General features: G+C 38.7%; 1 protein-coding gene across 2 annotated transcripts in view; it reads left to right on the top strand.

Annotated features, from left to right (window-relative positions):
* Nucleotides 1–11477, top strand: part of gtf2a1 (general transcription factor IIA, 1) — a 59370-nt gene extending 47893 nt beyond the window's left edge. The window contains exons 9-10 of one of the 2 annotated variants that reach the window (XM_063044867.1): nt 2811–2900; nt 9520–11477. In XM_063044867.1, the coding sequence (XP_062900937.1) occupies nt 2811–2900; nt 9520–9627 (198 nt within the window). In that variant the 3' untranslated portion in view covers nt 9628–11477. The remainder of the gene's footprint in view (nt 1–2810; nt 2901–9519) is intronic. The other variant, XM_063044874.1, reaches the window with a different exon arrangement.
* Nucleotides 11478–13173: the final 1696 nt, after the last annotated feature.

The raw sequence follows: 13173 nt of genomic DNA, 5'->3' as shown, positions 1-13173 counted from the left end.
ATGTGACAAAGCTAAATTAAAAAAAAAATAATTATGCAGTCATTGTCTGTTGTGGAAGGTTACTGTGATTCAATTTGTGGGCACACTTCCATTACTCCTGTGAATTGACTGGGAACACTTTACCGGTATTTCATTGACTGCAGAATGCTATCAAAAGTACTATAGAAATGCAGATCCTTTTCTGAAATAGCCCTGGTGAGAACATAACTATCAATACTTAAAACAAAATACAGAAGTGTCTTTATTTGTCACTTGAAACCTGCTTAAAATAATCTAAAAATGAAACGCAGAGGGAAATGGCAGTTCAGCAGCGTTTATGGAGGGAAATGAATTGTTGACATTTTGAGCTGAGATCCTTCATCAAGACAGATTTCCAGTATCTGCAAAATCTCTTGTGTTTGTGAAATTGATGTTTTTGGATTGTTGGACAAGGCCTTCATGTTGGGGGTGAAAGGCATTATGCATAATGTAATGCAGATGGTCTAAATATATACAGTATAGTACATGTATTTCCAAAATGGTTGTTTGGCTGTGCTTGATAAACCGAAACCAATCAAAGGCCACAATTTAGTTATTTAGGAAAACAGGAAATCGATTATCTGTTTTCTGTGAAGAGATAAAATCAAAGCTGTGGTATTAGAATTGTAAAATCAACACTTATGCATTCACCAGAAAGATTATGGGAACTGTGGCTAGGTTTCATTGAAGAGGAATGTGGCAACTATTTATGTATTATGATTTATGTAGAATTTACTTTTATGTGTCTCAAAGCCTGAGTAGTTAATAAATGGTAAATTACCAAGTTATCAAATCAATTGGCCCTAAGGGATATACATTCAGTGGCCACTTTATTAGGGTATCTCCTGTACTTAATAAAGTGGCCACTGAGTATATATGTTCATGGTCTTCTGCTGCTGTAGCCTATCCATTTAAATTTTTGACATTTTGTTCAGAGATGCTCTTCTGCACACCGCTATTACAACACATGGTTATTTGACTTACTCTCGCCGTCCCGTCAGCTTGAGTCAGTCTGACCATTTTCCTCTGACCCTCTCATTAGCAAGGCATTTTTGCCTATAGAACTGACGCTCACTGGATGTGTTTTGTCTCTAAATACTGGAGAATGTTGTACATTAAAAAATCCCAGATGATCAGCAGTTTCTGAAATACTCAAACCTTGCCATCTGGCACTAACGGCCGTGGTCAAAGTCACTTACATCACTATCCTTTCCCATTTTGATGTTTGGTTTGAATAAAACTGAACCCCTTCACGATGTCTGCATGCTTTTATGCGTTCAATTGCTGCCACATGATTGGATGATTAGGTATTTGCATTAATGAGTAGGTGTACTGGTGTACCTAATAAAGAGGCCACTGAGTGTATGTTATAAAGTTCATAAATTGGACATCTGCAAGATGTGCACAATGTTTAGAAATGAATACTACACTGTAGAAAATTTATTGAAAAAAAACTAGGCTGTATCATGGCTCATTATTGCTAAGTATAGAAGAGCTCTGTAGTCCATAAGTCTTCAGGAATTTGGAATTTGCATTATTAAGGTCTGTGTTATTTGTCTGAAGGTGCAGTCATCCACTATATTCTAAATTCTCCATCAGAATATGGTGATTAATTTTCATTTTTCATGGTAACTAAAAGAACTTCTGTTGTCATTATTCTGACAATACAGAAATCAATGTATGTGGCTGTTTCTGTATAATTTTTCACATGACTACCTTGTTCTTTCTTGATTGTGATCCAGGATGATGCACAGGGGTGAAAGCTTGTGATTCGTTTAGTGGTGACATTTCAGATTACTCATTTTGTATTGAATGCTCAATGCTTTTCACATATAGCAAAATGGTATGCCCGTGTTAACGATAAATGGAAAATCACCTTTTTCTTTCTCGTTTAAAACATTTTTTGGTTCATCTGCCTCAGGCAATTTAATGGTGTCATTGCAAAGTTAGTATATGGCTGCTAGTAATTAAGTCTCACATATGCACTAGGTGGCTCCCGCTCCCCTATTTAAGTCTGAAGTTAGGGAACTTAAAGAGTGTATTTTCTGTGAATCTCTGAAAGCTACATTCAAAGCGTTTTTTTAACAAAAAGCTGTGTATGGCTCTGAACCACAGTTCCTGTAAAATCTACATCTTTGGTACAATATTGCGAGTAAATAGATGGCATGTATTGTGACAGGAATTTTCTTTGCAGAAGTAGTACTATTGTTTTATTTCAAGATAGTGCAGAGTCAAAATGTTGTAATGGATATGTGAAAAGCGGATGTTCCATTATCAAACTGCAGTTATTACTTACCAAACTGCTTTAAATAGTATCTTGAACACAAAAGAAAATCATCATTTTGGCTTCCTACCCTTCCTTTCCAGTCCTGATTAAAGGTCTCTGCCCAAAACACAGCTTTTTATTCCTTTTCATTGATGCTGCTGACCTGCTGAGTTTCTCCAGCACTTTTTGTGTTACTCTGGATTTCCAGCATCTGCAGAATCTCTTGTGTTTAGAAATTCAATAAGATGCTTTGTATATGTGTAATCAGCCATATAACAGTTAACGTTGGGCATCGGAGAGGTCAAGATAGGAATTCCAGACTAGGGCGGTGGCAATTGAAACCACAGTTATTAGTGGTGGTTGGAAAGGGAATGCTTGAGGGAGCAGAGAGGAGGAATGGAAGATTCTGAGGATTGTAGGGCATATATTGTGAGTGTCTTTGTGTACTGCACCATTTAACTGGGCTTGATTGATTTGTGGAAATTGATTTTAAGTGGGTTAATCGTCTATTCTGATTCTCTCCTAGGAGCCACTGAACAGTGAAGATGATGTTAGTGATGAAGAAGGCCAAGAACTGTTTGACACAGAAAATGTCGTAGTGTGCCAGTATGATAAGGTGAGAACCTAAAGAATATCAGAGCTTAACTGTGGTCAACATGCTTGGCTCTAATTTCAGATTTATTCCTTATAAGTGTTGTGAGTCTTGAACATTCCAGAGAATGACAAGGTGAAAGTTCCTATATCATACTTCCAGGTTTCTCTGTAGTATCAAGGTGTTTCTGCATCAATCGTAAATTGTTCATAGCTCCACCAATTTGTGTAAGGTTTCTGTGATAAAAACTTATCTATGTTTTGTGGTTCTCCTCAATCCCCCCTGCAGTCACCCTGCCTAAACACTTCTGCCAATAATTCAATTGTTGCATGATAGTGAGGAAGTCTAGGATAAGAGGGCACTGCCTCAGGATAGAAAGACCTCCCTTCAGAACAAAGATGAAGCAGAATTTCTTTAGCCAGAGGGTGGTGAATCCATGGAATTAATTTCCATAAATGGCTGTGGAGGCAGAGTCATTTTGTATATTTAAAGTGGAAGTTGTTTGGTTCTTGATTAGTAAGGGCGTCAAAGGTTTCGGGGAGAAGGCAAAAGAATCGTGTTGAGAGGGATAATAAATCAGCCATGATGGAATAGTAGAGCAGATTTGATGGGCTGAATGGCTTGATTCTACTTCTGTGACTTAAGGAATTATGGTTAGTGCATGATCACATGAAGTAGTGGATTAGTTCTGCATAAGGTCTTTTGAGCGAGTAATCGTGTACGGGTAGTCCTAACTCGTGACACTTTATTCAGAGGATTTTGGATGCTGTGTTTTGTTTGATATATTTATACTATTTATTGAATTTGTATTAGCACAGGAAGGTTTATAAAAAGAAACTTCCACAATTAAAACAAACAGAACCATCTGGCAGGCAGTGTCCAACTCATCAGAGGACACAGTTTCACTTGCTATGTGCTGAATAGCAGCAGCTTATTCTGAGATTCACAAAGTGAGTGGAAACATCTTGGCTGTTATTGACCATACGTTTCAGAACCTGAGAAGGGTTGGTTTATTTTAACTCTGCAAAAAAATCTGAGATGGGAACTTATGGAATTTAGAGTTTGGAAATCTTACCCAATTTCTGGGCATGAGCAAAGTTATTCTGTTGACTTGTAAGTGGTTTGCTTTCTAAGGCAAATACTGTGGGCCAGGTTTTTCTGGAGCTGGTCTCTAATCAGAACTGACAGCATTAAGCTTATTTGCAGTTTTGTGGTTCCAGCCTTTTTCACATTAAAGCCTTGCATTTGCCTCCTGATTTAGGAAGACTCCCCAAAAGGTAAACGGACTGGAAAATTAGGTATCTATTGAACATTTAAAATTTTCATACAAGACTAGATTTGTATGAATTATAGAGGTTTGAGTGTATGCGGGTGGGTTAGATTATAGAGAAATTGCAGTTTTAATTTTCATTAAAGCACTGTATGCTGGAGATAATACTTGCAGTTATTTGCAAATCATGAACTCTTCTGGAAAAAGCCATTGAGCACTGCAAAATAAGTTCTCATTATACATTGTGTACCTACACTTAGTGGCCAATTTATTAGGTACCTCCTATATCTAATAAAGTGGCCCCTGAGTGTATGTTCATGGTCTTCTGCAGCACCCCATCCTCTTCAAGGTTTAACGGGTTGTGCATTTAGAAACATACATCAAAGTTGCTGGTGAACGCAGCAGGCCAAGCAGCATCTACAGGAAGAGGTGCAGTCGACGTTTCAGGCATTTAGAAATGCTGTTCTGCTCACTATTGTTGTAACATGTTGTTATTTGAGTTACTGTTGCCTTCCTGTCAGCTGAATTAATGTGGCCATTCTCCCCTCACCTCTCATTAACAATGCCTTTTCTCCTGTGGAATTACTGCTCACTGGATACCCTTTGGAGTGTACAGAGAATGGTGCAAAAACAGTCTGTAGTGTGGGAAAACCTCAGGAGATCAGCAGTTTCTGAGATACTCCAACCACCCCGTCTGGCACTAGCAATCATTCTACAGTTAAAGTCACTTAGATCACATCTCTTTCCCCGTTCTGTTGTTTGGTCTGAACAGCAACTGAATCTCTTGACCATGTCTGTGTGCTTATATCCATTGAGTTGCTGCCACATGATTGGCTGATTAGATATTTGGATTAATTGTAGTGGTGCACCTAATAAAGAGAGCACTGAGTGTATTTTTCTCTTTTTATGATGAACCAATTTGTTGAACTACTGATAGCTCTGGCTGACTACAACCGAAGCGGTGATATAATTGTAGAGAGTATAATAAAATAATTTGCAGATAATACAAATCTGGCTGTGTGGTTTATATTGTGGACAAACACTTCCTTCAGTAGGAAGACAAATGAAGATTAGCCTTATTTGTCACTTATACAGTGAAATTGCATCAAATCAGTGAAGATTGTGCTGAGCAGCCCGTGGTACTGGCATAGCGTGTCCACAACTCCCTCGCCTTTAGCTGCAGATAAAGAGAAAAAAGAAAGTGGCAAAAAAAAGTTTAATCCTGAGAAGTGTGAGGTAATGCATATGGTCAGATGTGAAAAGGTATGGAAATATACAATAAATGGGAGATTATTAAGTAACATGGAGGATCAAAGGAAACTGGAAGTGTACTTACTAGCATCTTGAAAGATGGCAGGACAACGGAATAACATGGTTATAAAGGAATATAGGATGATTTTCTTTATTAACTGGAACGTAGAATATTAAAGCAGGGTGAATAAAAAATATACACAGTGCAGTACTAGTTGGATCAGAGCTTGAGAATTTCATATATTAGAAACATAGAAGCATAGAAAACCTACAGCACAATACAAACCCTTCGGCCCACAAAGTTGTTCCAAACATGTCCCTACCTTAGAAATTACTAGGGTTACCCATAGCCCTCTATTTTCCTAAGCTCTATCCAAAAGTCTCTTAAAAGACCCTGTTGTGTTCGCCTCCACCACCATTGCCGGCAGCCCATTCCACGCACTCACCACTCTCTGTGTAAAAAAACTTACCCCTGTCATCTCCTCTGTACCAACTCCCAAGCACCTTAAACCTCTTGTGGCAGCCATTTCAGCCCTGGGAAAAAGCCTCTGACTATCCACAAGATCAATGCCTGTCATCGTCTTATATACCTCTATCAGGTCAACTCTTATCCTCCATATATGACCATAATGACCATATATTCTTGGTCATTATGTTACAGGAAAGACTGAAGAGTCTGTGGAGGAAATTTATGGGGGAACTGCAAATATTAGGAACTAAAATAAAACCTCAGGGCTCTTGAAACCAGGGTTATACCCCATCTTCTACCTGTGCTCCATTTTTTTTGCAGTGTTGCCATATTCATTTAGTCAGTCAAATACCCAGAGTTGGGCATTTGGTCCATCATGGCCATGTTGATCATATGTACTAATTTCATATACCTGCACTTATTCTGTAGCTTACTTTGCTTTGGCCATTCAGATTCTTGTCAATGGGCCTACTTGTCCACAGTATTGGTGTTGTGACCCTTAGTTGTTCACTTCTGGTCACCTCATTATAAGAATGATGTGGGAACTTTAGAGAGGGTGCAGAGGATTTATACCAGGATGCTGCCTGGATTAGAGAGCATGTCTAATGAAGTTAGGTTGAACATACTAAGGCTTTTCACTTTGGAGTGAAAGAGGATGAGAGGTGACTTGATAGATGTGTACAGGATGATAAGAGACGTGGATATAGTGGATAGCCACGGTGGAAATGGCAAATATGCAGGGGCATAATTTTAAGTAGTTGGAGGAAAATAAAGGGGGATGTCAGAGGTAAATCTTTTATACAGAGAATGATAGGTGTGTGGAATGCCTTTCCTGGGATGGTAGCAGAGACAGATACCCTTATATAAGCACATGAATAATAGAAAAAATGGAGGACTGCGTAGGAGGGAAGGGTTAGATTGATCTTCAGAGTAGGTTAAAAGATTGGCATAACATCGTGGGCCGAAGGGCCTTTACTGTGGCTATTTATTTGTTTGTTGGGCCAATTTATCTCTAAATAAATAAATGAGATTTCCCTCTTATGGTGGCATTGTAGTGTCACAGTTAGCGTAACACTATTACATCAGCGACCAGGTTTCAATTCTGGCTGCTGTTTGTACTTCTTCCCCCATGGCCATGTGGGTTTACTTTGGGTGATCCTGTTTCCTCCCAAAATCTAAAGATGTACAGATTAGTAAGATAATTGGTCACACGGCTGTAATTAGGTGATGTGGGCTTGTTGGTCTGGAATAGCCAGTTACTGTGCTGAATCTCTAAATAAATAAAGTAAAAATACAGCGTGGAACAGGCTCTTCTGGCCCAGCAAGCTGCCTATTTAACCCTAATCCCATCACAGCACAATTAACCTACTAGCTGGTACATCTTTGGAATGTGACAGGAAACCGGACCACCTGGAGGAACCCACCTGCTCACAGGAAGTTTGTACAAACTTATTACAGACAGCATTGGAATTGAATTCTGAACTCTGACGCCCTGAGCTGTCGCTGTTGATACAGTGAACTATGTTCCAGTTGTCTTCATTTATGAATATGTAGATTATTAAACTATGAATGTATGCAAGATATTTGCAGTCATCTCAGAGCTTTTGTGGCTGATGGAAAAACTAGTGGGAATGCCAGGATTTATTTGTCAAGTGGAGCTAGTGCAGAATGTGTTCAAGAAGTTAAGGTCCTACTGAAATTGGCAGCTACAGGCAGGGCAGAGGAAGATATTATTGAAGTTGTTCACATGAGACCAGCTGTACTCATTTTTAGGAGGGGATAAGGGGCAAATCATGGCGGGAGCATCTGTACAGCTACTCCAGTAAGTTCAGCAGCTGGAGTTGCATCTACTTCTTGCCCTTTTCATTTTCCAAGCCACAGATGATTGGGGAGAAACCTGCAGCAAGAATGGAAGGGAAGCAAGATACTTGCAGTTATCCAGAAGCTGCAACAGACTACTGGGTAGGGTGTTTTTTGGAGTGTTCTAGATGAAGATTTGTTGACTTAATATTTATTCTTTGATTGAAATTTTCATATGTGTCTCACTGAAAGTAATTGTAGTCAGAAAGGAGAAGAAGCGCGTGTGGATAATAAGATATTTGATTTGCTTTGGCAGATTGCTGAACAAACAGTAATGAACCATTCAATGTGTTTATTTACTTTGGGCACTAAGAAGAAAAAAGAAACAGTATCCTTTATGTTGGCTTTTGAAGCAGCTTCCTATTTCTCTGGCATGAATTTCAACTGTCTATAACATTCTAAAAATTTTCGTAATTGGACTACTTTGGAAAATAGTTTTAGTTGCCCCTGAGATCACTGCATTTGTTGAAGCCACAGATCAAATTATTTTCAGCTAATTTTATGTCCTTTTTACAGTGCATACCATTCATGCAATTTTTTTCCATTACAAAAGTGCATCAAGGTAGTTCAAGGGAAAACAATAACAGAATGCGGAATGAAGTGTTACAGTTACAGAGAAAATGCAGTGTAGGCAGACAATAAGATTCAGCATTTTCTCTTTAGAGTTTTGAAATGGGGAGGACAGCAATTTCTTTCACATTTACATTTTTCACTAAGCGGATGACATTATTAAAGCGGATTTACTGTCCTGTTCTAGTTACTCTGTAAAAGAGGTAAGCTTTTTCCTTGTGCTTTCACCCCTTGAGATTGCCCTTTGAGAGAAGCTTGATCTTTCCACTGTGATTTTGGAAAGGAACTTCTGGAACTTCTCAGCAGGACATTGCCTTCCCCGAGTTGGGATAGAATGCAACTTGAAGGAGAACTTGGAGATGTTGTTCCCTCTGATTGCTGCCCTTGTCTTGCTTGATGGTTGATTAGCATGGTAGTGTAGCGGTTAGTTTAACGTTTTACAGTGCCAGTGATCAGTGTTCAACTCCTGCTGCCTGTAAGGAGTTTGTACATTCTCCCTGTGACTGGGGGTTTCCTCTGGGTGCTCCAGTTTCCTCCCACATTCCAAAGATGTACGTGTTAGTAAGTTGTGGGCATGCTCTGTTGGCACTGGTAGCATGGTGATACTCGTAGGCTGCCCCCAGCACATCCTTGGACTGTTTTGGTCGTTAATACAAACAACGCATTTCACAACGCAATGTTTTGATGTACTTGTTACAAATAAAGCTAATCTTAAATCTTGTTTAAATCTTTAGATATAGTACAGTAACAGATCCTTCTGACACAACAAGCCAGTGCCACCCAATTACATTCACATGACCAGTTAACCTTCTAACCTGTGCTGGAGCGTCTGGCGGAAATCCATGCGGTCATAGGGAGAATGTACAAACTTCTTGCAGACAGCAGCAGTATTGAACCTGTGTCGCTGGCACTGTAATAGCATTATGCTAATTGCTATGCTATTTTGCTGCCCCATATTTGGGAAAAGAGACTGAATATGAAGTCTGCTCAAGAGATACCTCTGTGTCCACCCTATCAAAACCCTTAATTGTTTCGAAGTCCTCTCCTCAGATTACTTTCCGTAAGGTAGAACTTTTTCAACCCTTCCTATGACAGAGAAGGAAGTTGTTGTTCCTCAAAACCATCAGAAGTTGAGACCTTGAAGTTGGGGATGGTTGGAGGAGCAAGCAAATCTATGTTACCCTTGTGGCACTGTTCACCATAACAATTATTGTTGTTTCTAGATCCACCGGAGTAAGAATAAGTGGAAGTTTCACCTGAAGGATGGGATCATGAACCTTAATGGGAGAGATTATGTTTTTTCCAAAGCTATCGGAGATGCAGAGTGGTAAGAATTCAGATCTTCCTAAAGAAAAGGACAGGCTTATTGGGCTGGACTAATGTGCACTTAAACTGGAGTATGAAGCCTGCAAGTGAAACGAATACAGAACTACTGGAACCCAAGCTACTGAGTTGTACAACACTACATTACATGGGGGAAAAAGCCTTGCCACTGAACTGGCTAACATTTTACAAAGAAACAAAAGAACAGTGTGCTTAACTATCAGTCATACCATAATACAGTCATTGCTTGCTGATTGATGAATACATCCACAGAGCTAATGAGTTTACAAGCTCCAAGACTCTTCCAAGGAGAAAGCATTTAGAGGACCTGGTCACTGTGCTTTGTGCTAAGTGCTGTCATTTGAATTGCATAGAAACTAAATATATAAAAGTTTAAAAAAATATGTTCTTTTATAGGGGAGGTTTATAGCTGGGGAAAAATATCTTGTAAATTCAAATCCCTTCACCCACATAGTGATTGAATAACTTCCAGAGCCAGGACCAATGTATCATTAAGGTATAACAATGGCTGATATATTTTAAAAAAAAGTAGAGCAAAGTTGATAGATGACTTTGAATTGCGAACAGTTTGATAACCTTGACATGTATTCTGTTTACCTTTTTTATGCTGTGATTTTATTACGGTATGCAATGTAGTTGAGACAGACTCTACTAACCTATTGTTTTCACGCCATACCTGTGATAAATTCTAAAAGTCAGCCCGATCCCTGAGGCTGAACACACCAAATTGTGCTCTTATATAGTGCTGTTATCAAGTGTTCCTTTTGCAGCATGGTTCATAGTTTATTTTTCTCCATGTGGCACATCGAGCTATACTGTAGATCAGTGCGCAGCCTAATTTTAATTGACAACTTTTATTTTGGACTGCCACATTAGGTTTGAATAGAAATCATCATTCCTTTTACATTTTCTCTGTTTTATTCCCTTCCTGGTCCCCTCCTGTTTTATATAATGGGTTTTTTAATCTTGTGGAAGACTTTGGAATTTATTAGAAGAGTGAGGGAATTTACCTTTTTAAAAATGATGACAGCGATATCACTTTTAGCTACGTTTTCAACAGAGACAGTATTATGCGATAACTGAAATGATTCTTGAGAGAAGGAAGTGACAAAGTTTGCACATAGAATGGTGGAACTTGCAAAAAAAAGATGAGCGCCTTTTGGAAGAAAAATTTAATTTGCTTTCTGAGACAAAACCAACCATTTACAATTTTTGTTTTTTTTTAAATTAAGAGAAAAGCCTGTACACACGGCAAGTTGGGTGGGGAGAAAGATCAGTTTTAATTAGCTGATCTCTTTTCTACACCCCACAACTTCTTGCCCTTGTCAACTGGTGTTGTACATAAATGTAAGAGGGAAATCTATTTATTATGTTTGTATAATTCATCTTGTACCATTTAAATCAAGGTTCTTAATAAAATAAAGTCATCTTTGTTTAAGGCCCTGCTTGTAAGACAATTAGAGAACTTAGTATTTTCTTGTTCTAAGATCTATTTTAAGTTACTTAAAGTATTTTGCCTTTGCAGAAAAATTAATTAAAAACACCCTTAAAGTTTGTGTTTATTCCTTTAATTTACCTAGATTTTGTGTAATTTCTCTGGGGGGAAATAAGTTGCAGACATAGAATATATTTACAGTTTGCCCTAATCATGTAGGTTTTAAATCAGAATGTTTGGGTGGGGAGGGGTGGTAGATGTATATATGTATATTATTAACCCCAGCTTCAACATTTTAAACTGAGTGAGAATGAATACTTTGTTATAATTTATATTTTTTATTTCAAATATATTGTGAATCTCAAATTGGACAATTCATTGTACAAAAATTAAACTTTCACGATTTGTAATGTTTTTGGAACAGTATTTCAACTTTCATTGAGATGAGTTGGCCAAAATCTATGCATCTCCAATGAAGAACCCAATCTACTTACTGCTAACCAAGGAGCAATTCCAAGGTAGATCACAGGATCAAGGTGATTGTTCTTTTTTCAAAATGAAGGCAGTAATTCATTCTAATTATTCCCTAGTCAAGCAGGGAAGTTCTGCTAAAACGACTACCGTATGTCAACAGGTCAGATAACTCATTTACCCTTCAAGTACTGTGATGTGTGATGGACCAAGTTACCTGAAAAAGCCATTGTACAAGTATTTTTGAGTTACGAGAAATTACTTATTTCCAGAAATATATAGATGTGATTATTCAGATTATTTACTACATGTACATCAAAACATACAGTGAAATATGTTGTTTGCATTAGCTAACACACCCAAGAATGTGCAGGGACAGCCCACAAGTGTTGCCATGCCTTCCGGCACCAAAATAGCATGCTCTCAATGTTCAGGAGAACAACAAGGAACAGCAATAGATCAATAACAGCAAAACAAGCCCATTTCCTCCCTCCCACCCACTCTCACACAGATGGGCCTTCATCCTACAGTCGCAGACTTGCAGTCATCAGGCCTCTGACGTGGAGCCTCTCCAAACACAGGACTCACTGATCCAGGGCAGTTCACTGAGTGGTTGGGTGGGGTTCACCATTCCTCATCTGTAGAATCTGCTGTCGACCAGGGATTGCTGGCCGACATGTCAGCACCGGCTACTGCCGCTAACTCTTGACTCCTAACTCCTCTCATCCTTGTCCTTGAACTCCCAACCTGCCCCCCTAACTTCCCCCAAAACCATCCTTATGAGCCTAAAATCAACCATGTCTGAGCCACTATGTAAGGACATCGCAGCTTGACGTTACCTTGACTGGAAGAGAGAGAGAGAATAGAGAGAGAGATAAATGGATGAGGCAAAGAACAGATGAGTCTTGTTTATCAGACATAGGAGCGAATTAGGCTATTTGGCCCATTGAGTCTGCTCCACAACTTGCTCACAGCTGATTTACTATTCCTTCTCAATTTTGACCTTTTTGATTTTGATATTTTAGGCAATTGCCCTGCTGAATTCCAGCTTCATAACAGTACATGAAAAAAGATTTTAAATTAATTTCTGTCAAATGAATTTTTATCCAAAAGCAATCCCTTTACAATTTGAGTTTTGAATTAGTTTTCAGAGTTGAGGTGCACATACAGTACACAAACAGTGAGCGTTACAAAAACATTGAACCGAAAAATAAGTGAATTGTGAAGAGGGTTAGAGTGGCTGCTCAAGAACCTCTAGGCAGCCAGGTGCACAGGTGTAACAGCTGCTATTCCCTGCTCCGCCATCTCTGGCAGTGCCAAATCATGCTCAGATGATTCCATTGGAAGTGGTTTGATTCCGTGAGCTGCTTCATAAGCAGTCCTCCTTTGTAAGTAAAGTGCCTTGGAAAAAGTATTCTGCCCCCACAATTGTTTTCATATTTTATTGTCTCATTTTCTGATTTTAAAATATGAAGTAGGGTTTTTTGAGCTAATCTGCAGAATTGTGCATCATGTCAAATCAAAAGAAAAATTCCAAAACCCATCAACAGTTTACTAAAAAAAATCAAAAGTGTGAAGGCTGGAAAAGTATTTGTCCCCTTTGTAATTACTACGCTAACTTTCCTCA

The sequence above is a fragment of the Mobula hypostoma genome, chromosome 1 (assembly GCF_963921235.1).
Source record: "Mobula hypostoma chromosome 1, sMobHyp1.1, whole genome shotgun sequence".
NCBI classification, from domain to species: domain Eukaryota; kingdom Metazoa; phylum Chordata; class Chondrichthyes; order Myliobatiformes; family Myliobatidae; genus Mobula; species Mobula hypostoma.
The sequence above is the reverse complement of the archived record's forward strand: the minus strand, read 5'-3'. Positions and strand labels throughout refer to the sequence as shown.